Genomic DNA, 27807 nt, shown 5'->3' on the forward strand with positions numbered 1-27807 from the left:
TTTGAAATCTCTAACCCTTTATTTTCTACTCTGCAAAGTGGACTTATGCCCCTTTGTTAGAATTATTATGAAAATCAGATCCTGTCACATTTTAAGTATATAGAATTGTGCATAGTGGCATTAAGGAAACTCTTAGTAAAAGATTGCTGCTATTTCTTTGTCACACAGAAGTCAGAATCTCCCAGTAACCTCCAGGGCCTGCTGCAAATTGTCATATACTCAGAGGAAAGGCTCAGAGTGAATGTAGAGTGGCTTGGAGTAACCCATTCTTCTTGCAGGGATCATAAACCCCTCAAGTACTGCTATAATGATTTGCTCCATCAATATACTGATGTTTTATGTATTTTGTTCTGTTTTTAGCATATGTGCTGCAGGAGGATTACTCCTATAAAATTCTTAGACCTCAGGGTACATATATATTCATCAAGGAACAAGTCATTGAGGCTTAGAGCAAGAGCTTTAATAGGTTAGAGGTAGAAAGGAAATTTGGGACTGCAGTGGTGAAGACGTATCCCTTTCCCTGAAATTAAAAAATGAGTTGTATTAAGAAAAAAAAAATCATGGCAAGGGGTGTTTTGAGCTTCAAAGCCCTGAATAAAGAGGGATCGTTTATATACTTGAGAAATAGAGCATGTAATAGGTAGTGATTAAAAGTATGTTCTTGAGGGACACCTGGGTGGCTCAGTGATAAAATAAAAATCTTAAAAAAAAATAAAAAGTATGTGCTTGAGAGGCAAGCAGACTTGAGTTTGAATTCTAGCCCTGCCACTTATTAGCTGTGACCTACAGCAAAATACATAATCCCTCTCAGTCATCTAACTAATAGCACTATTTCGTGTGAATATTAGGATTAAATGAGCTAATGCACGTGAAGCTCTTGGCCCATAGTGAGCATTCAGTACACCATAACAGGTGCTGTTGTCATCCTTGTGTGAATAGGGCAGCATGGATGAACCAGAGGTTTCAAATTGAGATGTAATGCAGAATAAGGTCAGAAAGATAAATTGGGACTACCTGGTCTAGAATAAATGACTAAGGGATTTGATTTTAATTAGGAATTGGAGATGAACTTAAGATTTTTGAGTAGAAAATATAGAAAACATAATATAGAATCCTAAAGTGACAGGGCTAGAAGACCCCTTAGAGGTCAAATCTAGACTCTTCCTTTCACACATGATGGGGAAAGGGAAACTACCCCAAGTGGTGAGTTAATTAGTTGCAGAAGTGGGACTCAAATCCAGCCAGGTCTTGTACCTCCCATAGACTTAGTCGTACCACCAAAATAAGTCCAAAAGGTTGTTCAACATTCTTTAAGTGCTTAGAAAATGGGAATTGCTAGCAGGTTTGGGAAAAACTGAAACAAGTATTCAGGTTTTAGTATGTATTAAACAAAAAATTGTCTTTCCTTTGGTACTTTCAACCAAACCAGTTAAGATTTGAAAAATCTTAGAAAGTTCTCTTATCACTGACAGCCACCTCAGAAATGTTTTTTAGGGGAAGTGAAAATACATGACATGGATGGTTCTAGAAAGCCTTTATGGCTATTTATAGTATTTGTACTGCTGGTGAGATTGGAAGGTGAAGTTTTTGCTTGAATAAAATTGAAAGTCACTGCTTGTGCAATATCTTTTAAGGTGCTGTTTCCCAAGAACTTTAAATAGAAAAACATTTTAAAAATTTAATTCCAGGAGGGCTCTTACTACCTATGTAGAAAGACATCACTACAGAGGTACTTATAGACTTTGGTTGGTATTATACCTATGTGCTTATAAGTTTAAAAATTTTAGATTAAAAGAAAAAGATCTAGTTACAGCTTTATACACTACAGATGTAATAAGATAGCTTTTAAATATTTATTTGTTTCTTGATAATTGTTTCTTAAGATTAGTTCTTTAGTGAAAATATTAAAGTCACTGACATTTTTCTTGTATATCGGGCTTCAATGAAATGTTTTTGCCTGAAAACTATATAAAAATATAGAGCTAAAATAGATGTTGAAACTTAGAGCATAGAACCTGTGATTATGTATATGAAAGCAGACCTCTTTCAGAATTCTAAAAGCAGTTGAGCAGTTCACAGATGGAGATGTTTGTGATTAATATCTTTCAAACGCAGATTTTCATTGTGTTAACTTTTATAAGAGCTGTGAACTCTCTAGAGTTGTAAAGTAATTTTAATATATCTAGCCATTTTGTAGTTGCTGTATATTTTTGCTACTCAATAGATACAATTAATTCACTACCTTACGACTTGTTATTTTCAGAAAAAACTAAAGTAAAACTGAGTATTTGTGGGCACCTGGTAGCTCAGTGGTTGAGCATCTGCCTTTGGCTCAGATCATGATCTTGGGGTCCTGGGATTGAGTTCTGCAGCGGGCTCCCTGCAGGGAACCTGCTTCTTCCTCTGCCTATATATCTGCCTCTCTCTGTGTGTCTCTCTCATGAACAAATAAATAAAATCTTTTTTAAAAAATGCTACTTGTTAAGCATTATGAAATACAAATATTTTCTTAGAAATCATAATTTTATTATTTGGTCATATAAAAATATAGCTTAAGGACTGTATTTTGTTCCTTTGTGAGTGTGGTATAAGTAGGTGATTGTGAGATTTTGTTCCTAGCATATAATGCTTTTTAAAATCTTTAAGCAAATAATGTAAGTCAAACAATATTAAGCTGTACTAAGAAGGCATTTGATATGTGGTCTTACTCAGTAACATAAATAATATAATTGAAATAAGTTTTTGGAAATCACCACAGTTAACAGAAACATGTGTTTGGAATATGACTTTGTATATAATGATTTTGTGACTTTGAATTTAGCTGACTCATAGTTTAACTCCCCTACCAACTTTTTAATCAAAATGACACTTTCTGTGCTCACTTTTGTTTCCTGCCTCATGGGCCTCTCCTTGATGGATTACTATGAAGAAGCAGCATAGTAACAGCAAGAAAAGGTTGACAATGCAGTTAGCATTTATCCCTTATCTATACATGATTTGGGATCATTTTGCCAAACACTGAATAATTTTCCTGTGGGAAACTTGAGCCCTAAAAGGAAATGAACACAGCTAAAGGACGACGTGTCACATGGGACTTATGGTTATTCTTAGAATGGCACTATAATGCCATATTTGGATTGAAACAATGTGATAGTGGTACATGATTTTATTAAAAAGCTATCTTTTCTGAGGAAATCCTCTAATTTTTCTGTCACATTGTGTGCCATGGAGTTAACGTAAGAACTAGAGAACTGTTCAGCTGACAGGGACTAAAGTATGTATTAAATTTAGAGGTGCTTGCTTGTCTGGCAGACGTGGCTGGAGCCTGCTTTCCAAGTCTTCTCTGTATAATATTCTCTGGCCGTTCATTCCATAGTACACAGTTGTCTTGTTTTTATGTATGGTTAGAGTAAGTTGTTTTCTTTATTGGAAGGGAGAAAGAGAGTAAAGGAAGATTAGTAGCATTGGGTGTTGGTATAGTTTTTTATGGTCTTTTTTTTTTTTTAAAGATTTTATTTATTTATTCATGATAGTCACACAGAGAGAGAGGCAGAGACACAGGCAGAGGGAGAAGCAGGCTCCATGCAGGGAGCCCGATGTGGGATTCGATCCCGGGTCTCCAGGATCGCGCCCCGGGCCAATGGCAGGCGCCAAACTGCTGTGCCACCCAGGGATCCCTAGTTTTTTATGGTCTTGAAATGGAAGAGCACTTTCCTAAACAAGACAAAAACTAGAAAACCAAGTGGGTTTTGCTCTGAGAAATGAATTTTTTAAAGATGATTAACAAAGGTATTTCATACTAATCTCTACAGTATTTGGGTTAGCATTATTCATAAGTAAAAAACAAAAAAAGTTGCATCATTTATATAATGTATCAGTTTTTCTGCTACCTGATTTATCTTCTTTATAATTTCATTTAATTGAGATAAATTATGATGTTGGTAATATACAGTGGATTTCTGAATTGTGTACTGTCTAAAATTGGAGATACCTCATAGGGCACTAAGTCTCAAACAGAAAAATCTGTCAAATACACATTTTATCCCTTGGCCTCTCTCCCAAAGTTGGAAATTTGCCAACATAATAAATCTCAAGTCTGATGGGAAAGAGCCACCACTGATATACAGGCCTTACAATTAAGATACATGTTGGAGGGATACCTGGGTGGCTCAGTGGTTTAGTGCCTGCCTTCAGCCCAGGGTGTGATCCTGGAGTCTTGGGATTGAGTCCAGCATCGAGCTCCCTGCATGGAGCCTGCTTCGCCCTCTGCCTGTGTCTCTGCCTCTCTCTGTGTGTCTCTCATGAATAAATAAATAAAATCTCAAAAAAAAAAAATACATGTTGGATTCCACCTAGCATTGAGGGAAAATGCCTTTTCTTTGAATAACTTCTAGAAGGGCCACCTGTCGCAGTTTTCTTCACTTTGTTTTTATGTTTAAGAGCATTATATATTTCTCTGTCTACATGTTGTTAGGGCCTTAGTTACTTCTGTTTTAAACACTGAACAGCCTTTATCCAAGGAAGCATTTGACTCATAGTTTGATTTTATTTGATTAAAAAGGAAAAGCATATTTTCAAAGTCTGTGTCATGTCGGTTTTAGTTATAAGAGCTAGAAGACAAAAGGTTTTTTATCATATGTTAAGAACTAAATACCACTTGCTACTTACTGATAAAGGAATTTGTTCACTTTTACAGTATGTTTATCTGGGTTAAGAATGTAAGCTAAAAAGCCAAAACACTTGGGTTCCAAGCCCAGGTCCTCCCCTTTCTAGCCAGATAATTTAACTTCTTTCCCCATTTGTCAAATCAGGAAAATAGTAGAATCCATGTCAGAGGGTTAAGATAGATAGCTCTGTCTCTATGATCTGTTTATAAGGCAGTTAAAACAATGGCAGCAGATCTGCCTTAGCTCTTGTTATTGTTGGTTAATTATTTTTAAGTCTGTAAAAGCAAATGTGTCATGATAGGAAATGAGTGACCTTAAATCTTAAGTGTGTCATATATCCCCTTGAGAATTCATTTATCCAGCAAATACTTGCTGAATGTGTACCATTTGTCAGACACTCTTCTAGGAGCTGTAGATGGCATGTGAACAAAACAGAAATCTCTGCACTTGAAGCTTCACATTCTAGTGAGTCTTAAAATTCCTGAACATTCTTCGTAGAAAAATACACACAAAGCATTGCACTCAGTGTCAGAAAATTTATAGTAACCTGTAGGTCTGTTTATTAAATCTCCAAATACATCTCAAAAACCCCCAAATTTTCAGAAGTCTCTAAGAATATAATGCATACCTTCTTTTTATTTTGTTGGAATTCCTGTATGAGGCGTTCCTGCAGGGGTACAGTATTTGATTTTAAAAGACAAAGCTATTGTTTAAAAGACAAAATAATTGTTACTGTTTTCCTTAATCACCTTTTTTGGGGGCTATAAATTAGAAATGCTTAGATTTAACTTGATCAACTGAAATATAATTTCCAGATTTTTGTAGGACTACCGATCTTGTCTAAACACAGGAACATCTGTTTTCATAGGCATAAAAGTCTTATTCTTTATCTTTTTCACTTAAGCACTTCTGTTTCCAAAACATATGAAATTAAATTACAAATGATAAGAATTAAATGTAACTAAGAATGATTTTACCTCAAGGATGTTTTCAGTACATTCCTTCCGTTTCTATTTTCTTCTTTTGGGTTTTTATCCTAGGGGATTTTAAAAATTAAGTCTTTAAAATAATTTCTTACAAGCTATAGCTGACTTTTTAAGAGCAAAATGTGACCAAAAAAATTTTTTTTTTATTTCTGTGCAACATATTGTAAAGATAGAATATGGTGTAAATCTCATTTGAATGAGATTTTTGTGGTTTCCGTTTTATTCTGTTTTCTTAAGTGTTATGTGATGGCTTTTAACAAATCATTTATTACCGTTACATAGTAGTCCTAAGATCTGTCTATAAATTTTTCTTTCAGGCAAAAAGCTACTCTGGAAATAATAATCTTCCCTGTGTTGATTATTTCTCATGGCAGCCTTCCACTGCATTTTCTTTGTTTGGGTACTTTCTTTTTCTTCCTGCCATTCTTAGCTTTCTATTTTTCAACTTGAGTTTACAAAGGGTGTGTATTCAAAGGGTTTCCGCCAGTTCCCAGTACCTTGTTAATCCTGAGAAGTTACCCAGTGGGACAATTCTCACAGTAAGGTATAAAAATAGTCTTCCAGAAAAATTATAGAATGTGGTACTATGATTTGAACTAATGGATGACTTTCAAAACTTTTGATGGAGAAAAGAAAATAGCACATAAGTATTATCATTTCCTTAGATTTTTCTCTGCAGAAATTATTTTATTTTATTTTATTTATTTATTTTTTTTGCAGAAATTATATTAGAAGAACCTTAAAAATTAAGTGACAAAGCCTTACCATTGCTTTATATCATATACACTAAAAGGAAATAAGAGTTGGGGCCAAGAGAGAAATCATATTTAAATCTGTCACATGAACAGAGCCTATTTCTGATTGCTATTGAGCTTATGCCCACAGCATTCATTTCACCAGTTTTATTCTACATATTCTATTCAGCATTTTATTGAGTACAGATCATTACTGGTATGTGAACCTGGACCAAGCCCAAATATCCATATTGTATAAGAAGATAATGGCATTTTAAAAAAATTTATATTTAAGAGTGGTTTTAGATTTACAGAAATATTGCGAAAATAGTACAGGGTGTTCCCTTCTACTTTCATTCTTTCCCCTATTATTAACATCTTACATTAGTAACCACTATTGATGTGTTAATATTAACCAGAATCTGTACTTTTAGTTTTGCTTAGTTTTTATGTAATGTTCTTTTTTTGTAGCAGATTCCATCCAGGATACTGTATTACAACATTTTCATGTCTCCTTTAGACTCCTCTAGACTGTTACAGTGTTTTAGACTTTACTTGCTTTTTGATGACTTTGATGGTTTTAGGGAGTACTGGCCAGGTATTTTATAGAATGCTCCTTGGCTGGAATTTATCTGTTTTTCTCATGAGATTATGAATTTCGGAGAGAAAGAACGTATAGGTAGAACACTATTTTCATCATCTCTTATCAAGGGTAAGGACTACCAACATGACTCAACACTGTTGATGCTGACCTTGATCATCTGGCTGAGGCCATATTTGTCACATTTATTCACTGTTAAGTCACTGTTTCTTCCCCTTTCCTTACTGTGTTCTTTCGAAGCAAGTCAATCTGCACTGCCCACACCAGGAATGGGCTGTCCCCCAAGAGGGCAGTATGTCTGCACAAGTTACTGGGAATTTTTCTGCATAGTGTATTTGTCTCATTCTCCCTCCCTCATTTATTTATTCAGTCGTTTGTATAAGTATAGGCCCGTGGGTATTTATTTTATACTTAGGTTATAATTCAGTAGTAGTTCATTTATTTTGTTCAAATTGTTCCAGCTTTGGCCATTGGGAACTCTTTGACTTGGCTCCTTTTTACCATTGGCATTCTCCTGTTGTTCTAGATTTGTTTTCTCCATGGTCAGAATACAGGAGAAGCAGTTCATCACTTTTTGGCACCTCTGGACAGTCCAGGTTCATCTTCATCTGTATTTCCTGCTCCAGTCTTAGAAACAGCTATTTCTCTAAGGAGTCCTGATTCCATTTACTGGTAACTGGTATTAGAAACCAAAATCCTGGGCACCTGGTTTGGCTCAGTCAGTTGGGTGTGTGCCTTTGGCTGAACCAAAAAGATCCCAGGGTCCTGGGATCAAGCCCCACACTGATTTGGGGTGGCGGGGGGGAGGGGGTTCCCTGCTCAGCAGGAAGCCTGCCGCTCCACCTGTGCTCTCTCTCTCTCTCCCTCTCTTTCTCTCTGTCTCATTCTCTGTCAAACATACAGAAAATCTTTAAAAAAGATACCAAGATCCTGGTGCTAGGTATGCTCGCTACTACTGGATTTTATTGTTTCTAGGCCCTCTCATCAACTGACAGAGCAAGGAAATACATGTGGAGTAGTGCCTTTTGATCAGTCAGCATGTGGGTTCAGCAAACAATACGTTGGTATTAGTATAGGATGTACTCAGTAAACTTTATATGTAGTTCTTTGCAACTTTAGATAGTTATTAGTCATACATAGACTAGAAGGAGGATAAGTCGAGTCGAGTACATAAAGGATTATTCCAAAACAGCAGGGTAATTGCTGTACAGGTGATACTCATGTGGTATATACACTGATTGGTACATTTTTCTTTCTTTCTTTTTTTTTTTTTCCTTTGGTACATTTTTCTGTAAGACAAATTGGCAGTATAATTCACTATCCAAATGACAAAGGTTATAAGCTGGATCTTGAGGGGGAATGAAGTAATTGTGGAAACTCTTTTCCTTAGGAATCATGGCTCTACTTTACAGCCTTGTTTATAGCAAAAGAAGTAGAGCAGCATGAATATTTCAAAGTCAGAAATTCAGCATAGTAAATTATATGATATGGCCCACATCGGGCTCCCTGCACAGAGCCTGCTTCTCCCTATGCCTGTGTCTCTGCCTCTCTCTCTCTCTCTCTCTGTGTGTGTGTGTGTGTGTGTGTGTGTCTCATGAATAAATAAATAAGATCTTTTTAAAAATAAATAAATAAAATGCAGTAAAGTGGGTCACCTTGGTGGCTCAGTCAATAGAGTGTCCAACTCTTGATTTTAGCACAGGTCATGAGATCAAGCTGCACATCGAGCTCAGGGCTAGGTGTGTGGAGCCTGCTTAAGATTCTCCCTCTCTCTCTTCCTCTGCCCCTCCCCACCTCCTATCCCGCCTTATCCACACATTTGCAATAAAAAAATAATAAAATGCAGTAAAGTGTATCATTAATTTCAGCGTACATTTGGACAACAGTGAGTAGTCTCATTTATTTATTTTTTTATTTTTTAAGATTTATTTATTTATTCATGATAGAAACACACAGAGAGAGAAAGAGAGAGAGAGAGAGAGAGGCAGAGACACACAGGAGGAGGGAGAAGCAGGCTCCACGCTGGGAGCCCAACGCAGGACTCGATCCCAGGACTCCAGGATTGTGCCCTGGGCCAAAGGCAGGCGCTAAACCTCTGAGCCACCCAGGGACCCCCCCCCCTTTTTAAGATTTATTTATTTATTTATTCATGATAGACCCAGAGAGAGAGAGTAGTCCCATTTAGCAGGAGTATAAGAAGGGGTGATGAAAGAGATTCGATGTTAGTATAAGGTGCTAATTCTCAGTATTTTTTTATGAATAAATTTTAAAAGTGCTGAAATTTTAAGAGTACAATTTTTAACGAAATTATTTCAGGTAATGTATGTGTGTATTCCCTCATGATTATACCAGAATTTATCTTTTTTTCTGTTGATGGACATTTGGGGTTTCTAGTTTGGGGCTATTACAAATAAGGTTATTATGAACATTCTTACACTTTTTCCCCCTCTTGATTGTATGTTTTGGGTTCTCCTGTGTGGTAGTAAGGAGAATTGCAAAGTCTGGGTAGATGTGTGTTTAACTTTACAAGAAACTGCTGTGTAATTTACCAAAGTGGTTGTATCTTTTTACACCTCCATTAGCAACAGTTGAGAGTTCCACTTGTTTCCTATCCTTAACTACATTTGGTATTGTCTTTTTATTTTAGCCAGTCTAGTATGTTTCACTGCCTATATTTATGATTTCTGAGCTGTGTATATGTTTTCTGAGCTTGCTGGCTGAAATATAAGGAACAATACACCACTATACTTACAGGATTTAATGTAAACTTTTACTACATTGGGGATACAGAAAAATTTACAGACTTTTGGAGAACTGACTTGTGTAAAGTGCAGCGAATGTTTTTAAAATTATTACATGAGAAAGCGCCTATGTTCAAAGGGATACACATTTCAAGTTATTGCAGCTTATTTGTGACAGAATTTCTGCTTGTAAAACGTATATGAAATTGATCAACAGAGTCATGTCAGTATGTTTAAAATCATTACAAATCTCTGTTCGCATTGCTCATGAAAAATTATTGTGGTGTGTATCTAGAGCAGGACTTGGCAAACTATGGCATTGGGGCCAAATACAACATGCTTCTTGTTTTTATAAATAAAGTTTAATTAGAATACAGAAATGCTTGGTTATGTTCATATTGTCTGTGGCTACTTTTATTCTACAAAGGGAGAATTGAGTAATTACACTAAATGACCCATGGAGTCCAAACTATTTGCTGTCTGACTCTTACCAGAAAAAGTTAGCAAGATGTTAATAGTGCATAATCATCTGGCATTTTAATTTTCTTCTGGAGATTAAAGCTGGTTTTCATGGAATAAAGTGGTGGAAACATAAAGCAGTTGATGAAAAAAAACCCACTTCTGTCATAACTTTGATCATTTTCAGGACACATTATCAACTGACAGTTTTGCCATTCCCTGTTCTTCTAAGGTTTACATCTCCCCATGATTGTCTTTTAAGTGCCTTTGTAACAACTTATTCTCTGTGAAATTATTTTACTAGCTGTGGTCTGGTTGAGAGGATGTATTTGGTTGACTTCATCACTTTGGCCATGAATGGTGTTATGCAAAATATGTTGCATTAGCAAGTTTCTTGTACCAGCTCCACTTATGCTTAACTTCTTAGAAATACAAGCACACTATTGTATAACCTTTAATGTTATACGTACTGGGGTTGGATGTTTTGCAGCTCTTTGCTGTGTTCTCTTAGGAAGAAATTATCCATAATGTTGCTGTGATTTATTTTCAGGATCTTTTCAAAGTCAGTGATGTCACTATTCTGATACAAACTTACTAAATTTGTCAATTCTGATACAAATTTCCTAAATTCGTTAGAATTTCTTTTTCTTTTTTTTTTTTTTTAAGATTTCATTTATTTATTCTTGAGAGACACACAGAGAGAGAGAGGCAGAGACACAGGCAGAGGGAGAAGCAGGCTCCGCACAGGGAGCCTGATGTGGGACTCGATCCAGGGACTCCAGGATCACATCCTGGGCCGAAGGCAGGCACTAAACCACTGCGCCACCCAGGGATCCCATCGTTAGAATTTCTTGATCATTTTTGTACAGCCTGACTTCTGGCAGGTCAAATGGATTTAAGCCCAAATTTTTCCAGCATATTTCCTAAGACTAGATATTTTAAGTAAGTGATTGGCATAGACTTCCCCAATTTATTACTCATATTAAAGGCTTTGATTTTCAGCATGTGAATTTTCAAATTCACTTTTTCTCAAGGGCATTTTACCTGTTAATTCTCTGATGATTCCCATGATCAATGAGTGAGAGATGGCAGAGTAATGAGGACTGACCAATTATAGAATATTTTTAGTTCTGTGTTATATTCCTATCATACGTGCATTTGCATTTCCAAACCAATATATCTCTAATAACTGTCAGGTTATCTTCATCACCAGTCTGATATGACTGATGTAACTGGCATAGTGTATTTTTAAAGCTCTCTCAATTCTTAATTTATTTAACCTTTGTGCTTGTGTTAAAGCCACAATTTGTCATTCTTAAAAATGTTCCAGAACTTCCATTATTGTTTCATAGAATATATGGAGAAAATTCATCTAACATTTTCTTAAAAAGAATTCCCTTTGGGCAGCCCAGGTGGCTCAGTGATTTAGCGCCGCCTTCAGTCCAGGGCGTGATCCTGGAGACCCGGGATGGAGTTCCACGTTGGGCTCCCTGCGTGGAGCCTGCTTCTCCCTCTGCCTGTGTCTCTGCCCCTCCCTCCCTCTCTCTCTCTCCCTCTCTCTCTTTTTCTCTGTGTGTGTCTCTTGTGAATAAATAAATAAAATCTTTAAAAAAAAATTCTCTTTTTTTTTAAATCTTTAGAGGTGGAGGTACAATTCAAGAATAAAATTAACAGATTTTTCAGATTAATTTTTTGTAACTATTCCACATATAGGTCAGTAGCATGTCTGTTTATCATTTCTGGAAAACTTTGTTAGTGTGAAATTCATCTTAGGTGTCATTTTAATGTTTTCAGTCTTCCTTCTTTTTTTCTTTCAAGTTCCAAAATCTTTCAGAAACTGCATTAATGCTACTTTGGGTAATCTCTCTTCAATACTTTAAAATTATAATTATGAGTTTCCAAATCATCATTTGATTAAATAACACCTTTCAGAGTATTCCAGGTAATAGCCCTTCTTAACCACTGCACAAGAAGTCATTCTCTTTTAGCAAACATTTTGGGTGGCTATTTCACTGTGGTTTTAATCTTTTCATTTGCTTATTTGCAATTTATGTTTTATGAAGTGTCTTTTTTGTTTGTTTGTTTTATGAAGTGTCTGCTCAAGTTTTTGTCCATTTCAGTATATTGCCTTTTTTGAGTTCTAGATATATTCTAGATATAGTTTCTAGATATAATTCACATATATGTACTGCTCGCCTATTTCTTTTTTAAATGGCATGCTGTTTTATTTTTAATTATTTTTATTAATTTTAAAATAAAATATTAAATATATTTATCAAAATAAAATTAATCTTTATTTGAAATAAGTAAATTAATTTTAAATTACATTTATTTTAATCTCACTATTGTTAACATACAGTGTTACATTAGTTTCAGGTATACAATATAGTGATTCAGCAGTTCTGTACATTGCACAGTGCTCATCATGATCATTGTATTCTTTAATCTCTACCATCTGTCTCACCCATTCTTTTTCCTACCCCCCCCCCCCCCGGTAATCATCAGTTTGTTCTCTATAGTTAAGAGTCTAGTTTGTTTCTCTTTGTGTTTTTCCTTTGCTTGTTTGTTTTGTTTCTTAAATTTCACAAATGAGTGAAATCATACAGTGTTTGTCTTTCTCTGACTTATTTCTCTTAGCATTTTACTCTAGCTCCATCTATGTTGTTGCAAATGGCGAGCTTTCATTCTATTTTATGGCTGATAAATATTCTGTTTGTGTGTATACTATATATACATATATATAATATATATGCATATATATGTAATATATCTTCTTGATCCATTCATCTATCAGTGGATATTTTAGCTGTTGCCATAATTTGACTATCATAAATAATGCTACAATAAACATAAGGGTGCATCTATCCCTTTGAATTAATGTTTTTGTATTTGGGGTGTAAATACCCAGTAGTGCGATTCCTAGATGATAAGACAGTTTTATTTTTAACTTTCTGAGGAACCGCCATACTGTTTTCCACAGTGGCTGCACCAGTTTGCATTCCCACCTACAGTACCACAAGGGTTTTCCTTTTTCTCTGCCTTCTCCTCAGCAGTTGTTGTGTCTTGTGTTCTTTATTTTAGCCATTCTGACAGGTGTGAGTTGTTACATAACATTGTAGTTCTGTGGGGTTTTCTATTTTTGTTTTTTTTTTTTTTTTTTAATTTTTTTTTTTTTTTCTTTTTAATGATAGTCACAGAGAGAGAGAGAGAGAGAGGCAGAGACACAGGCGGAGGGAGAAGCAAGCTCCATGCACCGGGAGCCTGATGTGGGATTCGATCCCGGGTCTCCAGGATCACGCCCTGGGCCAAAGGCAGGCGCCAAACCGCTGCGCCACCCAGGGATCCCCTCTATTTTTGTTTTTTAAGTAATTTATACATCCATTGTGGGGCTTGAACTCACAACCCCAAGATCAAGCGGTACACACTCCTCTGACTGAGCCAGCCAGGTGCTACTCTCATTGTAATTTTGATTTGCATTTCCCTGATAATGAGTGATGTTGAGCACATTTCATGTGTCTGTTGGCCATCTGTATGTCTTCTTTGAAGAAATGTCTGTTCACGTTTTTGCCCATGTTTTAATTGGATTATTTGGTTTTAGGGTGCTGAGTTGTATCAATTCTTTATATATTTTGGATACTAACCCTTTTTGGGATATGTCATTTGCAAATATCTTCTCCCATTCCATGGGTTGCCTTTTAGTTTTGTTGACTGTTTCCTTTACTGTGCAGAAGCTTTTTATTTGGATGTTGTCCCAGTAGTTTGTTTTTACTTTTATTACCCTTGCCTCAGGAAGGGTAAAGATCTTGAAAAATCTTGCTATGGCTGATTTCAGAGAAATTGCTGCCTGTGCTCCTTCTAGGATTTTTGTGGTTTTATATCTCACATTTAGGTCCTTGATCCATTTTGAGAGTTTTTTTTTGTGTGTGTGGTGTAAGAAAGTTATCCAATTTCACTCTTTTGCATGTAGCTGTTCAGTTTTCCCAGCACCATTTTTTCCCATTGCATATTCTTTCCTCCTTTGTCAAAGATTAACTATATGGCTATGAGGTTTATTTCTGGATTTTCCATTCTGTTCCAGTGATCTGTATGTCTGTATTTGTGCCAGTACCATACTATTTTGTTACTATAGCTTTGTGATATAACTTGAAGTCTGGAATTGTGATACCTTCAGTTTTGTTTTCCATTTTCAGGATTGCCTTGGCTATTCGGAATCTTTTGTGGTTCCATACAAATTTGAGTATTGTTTATTCTAGTTCTGTGAAAAATATTGTTAGTGTTTTGACAGGGATGGCATTAAATCTGTAGATTACTTTGGGTAGTATAGACATTTTAACGATTTGTTCTTCCAGCCCATGAGCATGGGATGTCTTTCCATTTCTTTGTGTCATCCTCAGTTTCTTTCATGAGTGTTTTATAGTATTCGGAGTACTGATCTTTCACCTCCTTGGTTAATTTATTCTTAGGTATGTTTTTATTTTTGGTACATTGTAAATGGGACTGTTTTCTTAATTTATCTCTCTTTTTTTTAAAGATTTTATTTATTCATGAGAGACACAGAAAGAGAGCGGCAGAGACACAGGCAGAGGGAGAAGCAGGCTCCATGCAGGGATCCCGACCTGGGACTCGATCCCAGGTCTCCAGGATCATACCCTGGGCTGAAGCCAGTGCTACACTGCTGAGCCACCCAGGCTGCCCTTAATTTTTCTTTATGCTGCTTCATAATTAGTGTTTAGAAACATAACACATTTCTGTACATTGATTTTGTATTCTGCAACTTTACTGAATTAATTTATTCTAATAGTTTTTTGATGGAGTCTTTAGGGTTTTTCTGTATATAGTATCATGTCATCTCTAAATAAGAAAGTATTCTTTACCAATTTGGATATTAATGGCATATTTTATAAGAAAACTAAGCTCAGTTTTTTTTTTCTCTTGATGCTAGCAGTAAGATAAATTTTTATCATGCTGCAGTTTCAGAATTGAAGTTGGGACTGTTTATAGTCCTTTGTTGCTTGTTTGAGCTATTCATGAAATAGCAGTAAAGATTTCTTAATTCCCTACACCTGTGGTTGTTGTCTCTGCATTGCTATTTCACATTCTATGTGCTTGCTACAGAATTCATATACCCTTGGCTGGAAAAAAAAAAAAATCCTTAATCCACAAATATATAGCCTAGGTTTCTTTTTTTTTTCTTTTTTTTATTGGAGTTCAATTTGCCAACATACAGCATAACACCCAGTGCTCATCCCGCCAAGTGCCCCCCTCAAGGTCCATCACCCAGTCACCCCAACCCTCTGCCCACCTCCCTTTCCACTACCCCTTGTTCATTTTCTAGAGTTAGGTGTCTCTCATGTTTTGTCACCCTCACTGATATTTTCACTCATTTTCTCTCCTTTCCCCTTTATTCCCTTTCACTAATTTTTATATTCCCCAAATGATTGAGACCATATAATGTTTGTCCTTCTCCAGTTGACTTATTTCACTCAGCATAATACCCTCCAGTTCCATCCACATCGAAGCAAATGGTGGGTATGTATTATTTCTAATGTCTGAGTAATATTCCATTGTATACATAGACCACATCTTCTTTATCCATTCATCTTTCGATGGACACCGAGGCTCCTTCCACAGTTTGGCTATTGTGGACATTGCTGTATAGCCTGGGTTTTTGATATAGACCCTCTTTCCTTATCATTTATCTTAATTGTAGGATGATTTACGTAGCATTATGAGCTAAAAGACTCAAAGACTTCACTGTTCTATTTTTCATGACTATTACTATCTCTTGACTTCATTTTACACAGTTGGGAAGTTACTAATAAATCAATCATAACAGCATTCTTGTTTTTTTTTCAGATGTTTAGTTGAAACATCTTTGAAATTATCCAATTAATAAGGTTCTTTCTTGATTTAGTTTGGTGCCTCATTCACATGGATCTTGAATTAAACATTAGCGTCTGGGATCCCTGGGTGGCGCAGTGGTTTAGTGCCTGCCTTTGGCCCGGGGTGCGATCCTGGAGACCTGGGATCAAGTCCCACGTCAGATCAAGTCCCATGTCGGGCTCCCGGTGCATGGAGCCTGCTTCTCCCTCTGCCTGTGTCTCTCCCCCTCTCTCTCTCTGTGTGACTATCATAAATAAATTTAAAAAAAATAAATAAATAAACATTAGCGTCAGAGATCTTGGTTCAGGTAGGGCTGTTGACCACATGAGAGTTGCCATTGCTTAGTCCTGAAGAAGTGTTTGGACTTTTTTAGATATATTTATCAAGCATTGACTGATAAATGCCCTGCATTATGCTAGGCTCTGTGGAAGTTATAAAACCAAATTACAAGTTCTATCCTTATGTGAATAGTTTTATAGGGAAGTTAAGATAAAAATAAAAGTATATATTTTAGATATATTATGTATGTGTGTATTCTACATATCACTAATGAACGTGTACATCTGTGTATTCAGAGGATAGCCCCAGCTCTCAGCAGTGCTGGAGATTGCTTCCTTTCACTATTATCAAGTCTTTTCTATATACATGTCAGAAACTGGTAGAAGCTCTTTATATATACATTTAATGTAACCTTTACTACGACTTTATAAGGTAGGTGATATTAATCACAGAAAATGCAAAACTTAGATAAAGTTGTTCAGCGGGGCAGCCCGGGTGGCTCAGCGGTTTAGTGCTGCCTTCAGCCTGGGAGTCCCATGTCGGACTCCCGGCATGGAGCCTGTTTCTCACTCTGCCTGTGTCTGCGTCTCTCTCTCTCTCTTTCTCTTTCTCTCTCTCTCTCTCTCTCTCTCTCTCTGTCTCATGAATAAATACATAAAATCTTTAAAAAAAAAAATAAAGTTGTTCAGCTTAAGAGACTGAGCCAAATTTCAAATCCAGATATATGTGCCTCTGAGCTGTGCCCTGGGTTTTAAGACCTTGATGTAAATATGGATTTACTCATTTTCATCCCTTAGCTGTATATACCTAAAGTAGGACTGGGAACTCTTATTAATTTAAAGGGCTTAAGTCATCTTGGGTCTTTCTTTCATTTGTATTTATCCATTTTAAAATAATCTGTATACAGTTGTAATTTATATACAAGAAAATACACACTTTTTTTAAGATTTTATGTATTTATTCATGAGAGACACAGAGAAAGAGGCAGAGACATAGGCAGAGGGACTCGATCCCAGGACCCCAGGATCATGACCTGAGCCAAAGGCAACCACTGAGCCACTCGGGTGCCCCAAATACACAAATTTTAAGTGAAAGATTCAAAACAGTTTAACTACCATCATAGATATGATGGGTAATATTTCCATATTCAAACTTCAAAAAGTTCTCTCATCTTTCTGAAGAATCAGCGTTCTCCTTTTAACTCCAGGCTCTTCTAAACACTAATCTACTTTCTATAACTTATAATTTTGCCTTTTTTAGAATCTCATATACATGAAATTAATGGAAATTAATCTTTGTGTCTGGCTTCTTCAGTCACTTAGAAAATGCTTTTGAGATCCCTTCATATTGTATATATCAATGTTTTTTTCCTTTTTATTTCTGAGTAGTAATATTCCATTATATGGATTATACCACAATTTATTTATCCATTTACCCATTAGAGCACATTTGTATTGTTTCCAGTCTGAGCTAGTATGAATAAAGCTTCTGTGACTATTCAAGTTCAAGTCTTTGCATATATTCATATTTTCATTTCTCTTGGATAAATACCTAGGACTGGAGTCACTGAATTATATGGTAAGTGTATGTTTAACTTTATAAGAAACTTCCAAACCATTTCTAAAATGTTTGTACCATTTTGTATTCTCACCAGCAATTTCTGGTAGTTGCAGTTGTTTCACACCCTTGGCCAATACTTACTACTTTGGTTCTTTTTTGTTTTAACAGTAGGTGGTTAGTAGAATCTCATTGTGGTTTTAGTTTATATTTTTCTAATGTGTGGTGATGTTGAATTTTTTTTCATGTGCTTATTTACCATCTGTATGTCTTATGTTGTAAAGTATCTCTTCAATCTTTCTTTTTTTTTTTTTTAAGATTTTATTTATTCATGAAAGACACAGAGAGAGAAGCAGAGACAGAGGTAGAGAGAGAAGCCTCAAGAGGCTTCCTCAAGAGGAGCCTGATATGGAACTTGATCCTGGGACCCTGGGATCATGCCCTGAGCCGAAGGCAGATGCTCAACTCCTGAGCCACCCAGGCGTCCCTCTCTTCAATCTTTTACTACCATTCCCCCCTTTTAAAATCAGTTGTTTACCTCCTTATCTGTTGTCAGAGTTACATATTCTGAATACAACACCATTATCAGATAGATCTTATAGGTATTTTGCCCTGGTCGGGGTTTACATTTTCATATTTTTAACAGTGGTATTTTGAATACGATAATTTTAAAGTTTTGATGAAGTCCAGTTTACCCTCTTTTTCTTTTGTGATTCCTGACTCATAGGAACCCCTGTAGATAGCTCTGCAGATCTCTTTCTGTTCAGGGTTTCTTCTCCAGTACTCTGACCTACTAACTCTGGCTACCTTGCCCTTTCCCACTTCTGTTCTTTCCTCCCCACCTCAGTTCTGTTTCAGTTGCCTCTCCATGTGTGGTATATGGCCTGGAAGCTGCCACCAGACAATAACTACTGTAGTCTTAGGTCTTACCTTGGATCTTGTCCTGTTAGCAGGGAGCACCATTGTTTTGGGTTACCTTAACTTTAAATTAGTAACATATTAAAAACTAGTAGTATGCCAGTAAAGCTCTTTGGGAAGCAGTTTGCAGTGTCTCTGAAAGTTCAAATAGTTTACTTGTTTAAAAAGAGCACAGGCTTTAAAGTTAGTTCACAGGGAGTTTAGGGGCTCATAGTCTACAAACTTGTAACTAGTAGTAAAGAAACTATAGAGATGTGATGCACAGTAGTATAATGAGTATATTATGTAATATAATAAATATGGCTACAATAGCAGTTCTGTTACAGTATATAAATGTATCAGTAACACTATATGCCTTAAATTTATACAACATTATGTGTCAAGTTTATTCAATAAAAATTTAGAAATTTAAAGTTAGTTCACATCCCACAATTGTAAAATACTTATGGCCCTGGGAACATGATTACCCAAAAGACTGGAGAAATTCCTGAACAACGGAAGAATATCACTTTGATTTTTTTCATCTTGAAACAAGAGTATTGGGCTCTTAGATGGTGTGCTGAATATGATGTAGTCTCACCAAAGACCATCAAGTCCATTGTTTTATGAAGACAATGCATTGTTAAAATAGAAGGTCATGTTTCTGTGCTCCAGTTCTTTAGCATGTGATCAAATGAAATTTAACAAGGGGAATTTATTACAAATACCTGGTTGCTTGCTTTGTTGTATAAAGGATTGCTGTGGTGTTATTGATATTTGTTTAGTTTTCTCCATTAGCAAAAGGCAGGGATATTTTCCTGTAGCCTATTTGAATCCCTTGACATTTGGTGGTCTAGTTTCATATTGAGTAGATTGCTGAGTGCATTTTTATGTCATTTGTGCTTAGGATAAACTCCAATTAAGGGACTTCTCTTTTCCTTTTGAGAACCTGGCACATGGGCATCATGCCAAAGGATCATTTAAAGCAGCAATTTTTATACCTGATTTTTGCTAATGGGAGCACTTTACCTCTTTTGAGATTAGTTTGAATATTTTCCTATGGGAAATCTATTTTGATTACCACATTTTCCCTCTTGCAATAGAAAGGTCACCAGCTGCACTTCTTGCAACAGAGATGGAATATACATGAGGTATATACAGTAAGAAGGTTCCTTTTCTCCCATGTTTTTTTCCCTTAATATTTGATTTTGCTTTTGCTCGAACAGTTGGCCCCTGAAGATGAAATAACTCTTGGCATGCACATGTGTATGTATGTCCCTGCAGCATTTTAAAGCCTGTGAATGAGAAGACCTTGCTGTATAAACTTACACAGATACGTACATGATTAATTACTAAATCCCTTTCCTAATGTTTCCACAGGAGTCTCCCCAGGACAGTGCTATCACTCGGGATATTAACCGGACATTCCCAGCTCATGACTATTTTAAGGACACAGGAGGAGATGGACAAGATTCCTTATATAAAATATGCAAGGTATTTCACATCAAAAAAAAATTTGTTTTGAATGGTTATTCTGGTGCTTTTGAAATTACACAAAAGGTAACTACAAAGTGTAATTTGTATTTGATAATTAAGAAAGCAAAAAAGGAGGCACCTGGGTGGTTTAGGCCGTTGAACGTCTGAGCATTGGGCTCCCTGCTCAGCATGGAGTCTGCATCTCTCTTTCCTTTTGACTTTACCCCCTGCCCATGCTGTCTCTCTCCCTCTCTTTTAATAAATAAAAAAAATCTTTAAAAAGCTAAAAGTGAAAAAGGAGAGAGTAGACTCTCTGAAATTGTGATTGTACCTTTAATTTTATGCTCATAATAAACAGGAAATCAACTAGACATAAAATGGTAAGGTTTCTTTTACTTTTTTAATCAGGACTTTCAGATGACAGTCCCCTGGCTCTACATTTACTATTTTTTTTTAGGGAGGAGGGGCAGAGAGAGAGAAAGACTCTTCAGGAGGCTTCACGCCCAGCACAGAGGCCAACTGAACTGTGAAGTTCTCAAGGGCAGAAGTCACTTCTATATGTTAATATATGTGGTGCTTGGCATATAGTAGGTGCTCATTAAATGTTGATGAATTAATGAAATGCCTTTTAGTCCCCATATTTCATTACAACTGCCATGAATTTTTTTTTTAAGATTTATTTATTTATTTATTTATGAATGACAGACATAGAGAGAGAGAAAGAGGCAGAGACACAGGCAGAGGGAGAAGCAGGCTCCATGCCGGGAGCCCGACGTGGGACCTGATCCCAGGACCCCAGGATCGCACCCTGGGCCAAAGGCAGGCGCTAAACCGCTGAGCCACCCAGGGATCCCCCATGAATTTTATACCTAAACATGTCCAAGTGTGTCGTGTACTTTCACATCTGTATGTATTCCTTCAAGTTTTTCCATGAGCCTGAAAAATAAGCTACCCTCCATTTTCTACCTATAGAAATTCAATACATTTCATCCTGGTACATAATTAAGTCCTGTGCTGAGAAATTTACATGAATGAGCTGAGAATAATACATCATGTCTATGATATAAATACTATGATTATTCTCATCTTACAAATAAGTATAAGTAATGAGCCTAAGATCCAGACCTAGACATTAGCATTTGTGGAATTTCAGCCCAGCTCTAACTCTGAAGCTTCTATTCTTTCTTGAACAATCAACTGTTAATTGATAACTTCACAAACATTGTCAGACTGCTTTCCACAGAGCTCTATTGGCATGTATTACTACTAGTTTTTAACACAGTCTTAACAAAATTATTAACACCATTTAGTGTTTACTGATTTGACAGATGCCTTATTGTATTAAATAGATAATTTCTAAAGCCCTCTGCATATCTTGTCTTTGAAAAAGTATATGTGTTTTCTGTGGATAGCCCTCTTATTAGATAAGCTTCAATGAAATAGGGGATTTAAATGAGATTATGTTAAATTCTACCCTCATTTATGAAAACAGGATTATTTTACATATTTATATATTTATATTTTTAAAAGCTGTAGTTTCACCAAAAGCTAATGACAGACCTCTTGCATATATTAACTTAATTGTGATCTAATAAGCATTAGCATCACATTTTGCTAAATGATCTTTATTCTGAACACACTTATTCTGAATTGTTTTCTCCTGGGATGAAGAAGCATGGCACAAAAAAGTGGAAAATAAAGGGAATTTCATCAGAAATAAACTTGTCAGACGGCAAATAGCATCTTGAATATGTAGAATTTCCCTTTCCACCACAGTTTACATGAGAACTGGAAATAGTACTCATAAAAACAAGACTCTGGAAAACAACTAAAGTACCAAAAAAAGTAAACCACAAGGAATGTTAGATGTCAATATTCTGTTAAAGATGATGTTGAGAAGAGATGGGTAATAATCATCTGCCTCCAAGAAAAATACAAAATAAGAATCCAAAGGAACCCTACAAATGGTTTCAGAGTAATCCCTCTTATCAGAAAAGTTATTACTGGCATTGTAGAAAGATTGTGTTTTGGTGTCTTTGCCAAGAGATTTTTTCCCAGAAAAATGAATAATGTTAACAGTGTTTAGTGAGAGCCTGCTGTAGGACTGTCTAGGTTGAAGGTTTGAGGTCGTGGCTAGGTCGGATAGGGCATCATCCTGGCCCCTAAGAAGCTCACAGTGCAGTAGAGAAGATGGACATTTAAAATATCAGAAAGGAAGACAGAACATAAAGACTCCTAACTCTGGGAAATGAACTAGGGGTGGTGGAAGGGGAGGAGGGCGGGGGGTGGGGGTGAATGGGTGACGGGCACTGAGGGGGGCACTTGACGGGATGAGCACTGGGTGTTATTCTCTATGTTGGTAAATTGAACACCAATAAAAAATAAATGTATTAAAAATATATATATATGATATATATATATTATATATATATATATAATATATATATCACATCTACCAAAAGGCCTTCCCAGACCACCTCATCTAAAGCAAGTGTCATTCTGTTTATTCATCTAATAGCACACACTATCAACAATTATTTACTTCATTGTATCTTTCCTTTCTTAAAATTGCAAACTTTATGAGAGTATTTGCCAAATTAATTCTCTGATGTACCCACAACACCTGGCACAATGTCTATTATATGGCAGGTAGATTAACAAATATTTGCTAAATATTTGCTAAATAAATTAATTGTCAAAGTTGGAAAAAAAATAAAATGCAACATGGTGCGTGCTGTAAATACTATCCTTGTGTAGCAAGTACCATCAGTACAGAGAAGAGAGGGAATCCTGGGGGAATGAAGTGTTTAGATAGAGCTTGAAGGAAAAGGGGAAAACATGAGCCAAGACAGTTACAGCAACCTTTTTTTTTTTTTAAGATTTTATTTATTTATTCATAGAGACACACAGGGTGGAGGTGGGGGGAGAGAGAGAGAGAGAGAGAGGCAGAGGGAGAAGCAGGCCCCATGCAGGGAGCCCGATGTGGGACTCGATCCTGGGTCTCCAGGATCACACCCCAGGCTGCAGGCAGCACTAAACCACTGCGCCACCGGGGCTGCCCAGCAACTGTTTTTTAATGCCAAAGTGGTTCTTGCTTACTTTTTCTAGTCTCGGGCTACAGGAAGTAGCATGGTGGCAGTTCTGTTTATTAAAGAAAAAATTGAAAAGAGGCGCCTGGGTGGCTCAGTTGGTTAAGTGTCTGCTTAGGTCATGATCCCGGTGTCTTGAGATCAGTCTCCCTCCTCAATGGGAAAGTCTACTTTTCCATTTCCAACTCCCCCTCCCCCACCCTGCTCGTGCTCTCTCTCTCTCTTTCTCTCTAATTCTCTCTCAAATAAAATCTTCTTAAAAATTTATTTTAAAGGGCAGCCCGCCCGGGTGGCTCAGCGGTTTAGTGCTACCTTCTGGAGGGCCTGATCCTGGAGACCTGGGATCAAGTCCCACATCAGCCTCCCTGCATGGAGCCTGCTTCTCCCTCTGCCTGTGTCTCTGCCTCTCTCTGTGTCTCCCATGAATAAATAAATAAAATCTTTAAAAAAAAAATTCTTTCAAAAAAGGAAAAATTGCAGAGAAATATTTGTATCATTCATTGACCATCAAAATACCATAGTGGAGTGTGAATATCTTCCAGGTTCCTATGTTCAAGGTCCTATAGGGCAACTATGGCCCATGAGTAAGCTATATTCATTTATACCTCCTGTGTTTTTCTTTTTCCAGGCATATTCTGTGTATGATGAAGAGATTGGCTATTGCCAGGGCCAGTCATTTCTTGCTGCTGTTCTGCTTCTCCATGTGAGTATTAGGTCTCTGTTACAACTTTCACATGACCTGCCTCAGTTTATACTAGCCTTAGTCTTGAGCATGATTTTATATTGGATTTGACCAGACTCTAGTGCATGAGTTTCAACTCCTCTATCTGGAAACTTTTTCCTTATTTTAATATCATCATGGAAGAGAAACATAGAATAAATGACAATGTTAAACACTAGTACAAGAGTAGACCTCATTATTATTGCTAAAATGATTGGATAGTCTTGGTTGAACCCTTAGGAACATTTTATAAAGTAGCCACCATCATTAGTATTTTCTTGGGGATCTGTGTATTAGAGGTGGGAAGGAAGCAGAGAAGTTGGCTTTGTTTACAAGTGCCATTCTATTCATTTATTTATTCAGCAAAGACCTTTACCATCCAGCTTATTGATACTCTTTCAAATCCACAGCAGAACTGAGAAATCGTTAAAGTGGAATACTCATAAACTCTTCCTCTGTTTTACCAATTAATACTGTACCATACTGTTTGCTCTGTCTGCATTTCTCACTTTTCCTCTTATTTTTACACACATTTTATTTTTTACTGAAAAAACAGTTTTTGAAATTAGTTTTGGAAAATCAGTAGCAAACATCAGAACACTTCATTCCTAAATACTTGAGCATGTATCTCCTAAGGATATAACCATAATAGAGCAATCATATCCAAGAAATTCCACACCAATTCAGTAATGCCTTATACAGAATCCACATTTGATTTTCCCCAATTGTTTACTCAGTAAAGTCCTTTGTAGCTTTTTTTTTTTCCTAACCAATCTCAGTGAAGATTCAAGCAATGTATTTGGTGTCATTTCTCTTTATTTTTTTTTTCTATCTAAACTCCCTCAGCCTTTGCCTTTGTTGTGCTTTACACCATTGAGAGTTTTGAAAAATTCAAGCAAATTGTCTTATAAAATATTCCACATTCTTGATTTGTCTGATCATTTCCTCAGGATTAAAATTAAAATGTTTGGCAAAAACACCACACAGGTGATGTTAGCAGAGAGTTTGTGGGCACCTCCATCTTTAGCACAGTAGGTTCTTTGTGGATATAGAGCTAGCAGAGCTGACTAGCTGTAGACAGAAAGTCACACAAGTATGTCATTATTATCTCAGTGGCGACATGAAGACATAGTAAAAAGTTTGATGCAAGATTATAGCAAAGGAACTTTATTTATATCACAGGCTTCTCTGGGGAGGTAGCCTTTAAGGTGAATACTGAAGAATGAGAAGGGATATCCATTCTCTTTTGTACATCTGTATCATTTAACTTTTTTAAGCTAACATTATTATGAAAATCAGAAAACTGAAAAAAAAAAAAAAAAAGAAAATCAGAAAACTGTTTTAAAAGCCAGAGTGGGGAGTACAGCACTCCCAGCAAAGGGAATAGTACAACTTATAGAAGCCTATGGAATGGGGAAAATTTGGCCTATGGAAGAAGCTGGAAGCAGGTTTGTGTGACTGGAGCATTGTCTGTGGATGGGGGGTGGGTGGGGGTGGGAAGGGAGCTGGAGAGGCTGCTCAAGGAGTTTAGATTTTGTTTCTCTAAGTACCAGGAACCTTTTGAAGAGTTGTAAGCCATTTTGTTATCAGTTTTAATACAAGTAAAACCAAAACCACTTTGGATCTTCTTACTGTGAGAACCTAGCTTATTGATATTAGTATGCCTGTAAAAATATTATATGATATTAATTAAAAGGTCATGGTTTTTTCCTCAGCTTTATTGAGGTATAATTGACAAAAATTGTGTGTGCGCATATATATGGTGTATGATTTGATGAACTGATCTGCTGTATGTTGTGAAATGATTACCACAGTCAAGCTAATATCCATCAAGAGGTCAAGTTTTAAAATTCTGTTGTTTTAGTAAGACTTTATATCTCAAAGGCTCTCAGGCTTGTGTGGTTTGTCTTTGTTCCCAGCTTCAGTCCAAGAACATTTGTCCCCATTTAGGTATCACAACTCCTTTTAAAATAGGTTTCCCAAACAAATCTAGTGTCTTGGGTTTGAACTCTGTTGCTCCTTGTGTTAAGATAAATGCTTGTTTCAAACGAAAAGCATATATGCTACCTGATACCAGAAATGTCAGGGGTGCCTGGGTGGCTCAGTTGGTTAAGCTCAGGCTATGATCCAGGGTCCTGGGATCAAGCCTACATCAGGCTCCCTGCTCAGGGGGGACTCTGCTTCTCCTTCCCCCCTGCTCATGCATCTCTCTCTCTCTCTCTCTCTCTCTCTCAATCTCAATCTCTACCTCAAATAAAGTCTTAAAAAAAAAAAAAGAAAAAGGAAAAAAGAAATGCCACTCTGGGGCAGACCCAAATGTCCCTAGCATATGGAAGGAATAATGAAACTGTCTTCCGTAATAGAGACCTCTGAGATCTGGTCCTTTGCTCCAGTGCCCTTACCTGCCCAAAATAATTAGCTGTGCTTATCTCATTTATTACTTAATCTGATTTATTCTTTATTCTCAGTGATTTCTGTGCTCAGCCCACCTCCATCCCCTTGTTCCACAGAAGCCCGCCCACCTTCTTGACATTTTGAAGGCTTGCTACAGTCACACCAAGCCTTAAATAACATTTCCAGTACTTTTTTTCTATTTTGAAAATTAGACATTTTGCCAAGGTCTCAGGGATATATTTTTCCACAAAGCTATGGAAGATGTAGGTATTATTATAAATGGGTAACATCTGTAAATAGGAGTAAAGTGGGATATTTTAAGTATCACCATAAATATTACATAGTACTTTGAACTATAAACCTTAGAATATTTAAGGTTCTGCTGTAACTGGCTGTGTTTGTAACAACAATGAGGAAGAAAAACATTTTTACTAGAAAAAGTAGCAGCTTTATTATTTAATAAAGATGTCAGGATTTGAGAAAGATGAAACTTATACTCATATCAGTCTGTTGCTACTCAGCTCAGATCTGGTCCTGCACAGCCTATTCTTGGTTCCCTCAGGCGTACTCAGGCTTTCTTGTTCTTGTATCCCCACTGATTTTTCTACCTAATTTGTATGGTAAATATGAATTCTGCCTAACTCATAATTATTGTATACTGGCTGTATGGGAAACTTCTTGAGGATAGGAACAGTATCTGACACAGAATAGATATCATTAATGTCTCTTGGTTCAGTCAATGAATGTCATAAAACACAACTACCTCAATTACTACATGTTGCTAAATTTCCTATTTAGATAGGAGTAGAAGGATGAATTTAACATACTGAGAAAACTTCTGTATATATTTTGTAATGCCCGCCTCATGCTCTATTTGTTACAGATGCCCGAAGAACAGGCATTCAGTGTTCTGGTCAAGATCATGTTTGACTATGGTCTCAGGGAACTTTTCAAGCAAAACTTTGAAGATTTACATTGCAAATTTTACCAGTTGGAGCGCCTCATGCAGGTAAAAAGAGAAACCAGCCTTGCACTTGCCACTAAGAGTGCAACTCTAGGGAGAACCAGGTTGATGAACCTGGTGCCAAGGAGCAGTGGTGATTGCCTTAGCCATCCAGGGTTAAGGACTGGTTTGATGTTTTTCATTTCTCACTCTGTGGTGACGATTCCAAGATTAATTAGGTGTGAACCCAGTGGGTGTGAGCTAGTTTTTCAATCTCATAAACGCCCAAAAGATCAGATGACTTTGTAGGGGCCTTTAACCCAGCAAACTAAGTCAAGAAATGTCTGCCAAGGCTCTAAAGCTGACTGGTTTGGAATACC

At 36.6% G+C, this 27807-nt stretch overlaps 1 protein-coding gene across 1 annotated transcript in view; it reads left to right on the forward strand.

Annotated features, from left to right (window-relative positions):
- The window catches only part of RABGAP1 (RAB GTPase activating protein 1), a 110210-nt gene that overhangs the window by 48936 nt on the left and 33467 nt on the right, over positions 1-27807 (forward strand). The window contains exons 8-10 of the mRNA XM_041727118.1: positions 20185-20298; positions 23998-24072; positions 27368-27493. Coding sequence (XP_041583052.1) covers positions 20185-20298; positions 23998-24072; positions 27368-27493 — 315 coding nt within the window. The remainder of the gene's footprint in view (positions 1-20184; positions 20299-23997; positions 24073-27367; positions 27494-27807) is intronic.

The sequence above is a fragment of the Vulpes lagopus genome, chromosome 12, assembly GCF_018345385.1.
Source record: "Vulpes lagopus strain Blue_001 chromosome 12, ASM1834538v1, whole genome shotgun sequence".
Taxonomy (NCBI): Eukaryota; Metazoa; Chordata; class Mammalia; order Carnivora; family Canidae; genus Vulpes; species Vulpes lagopus.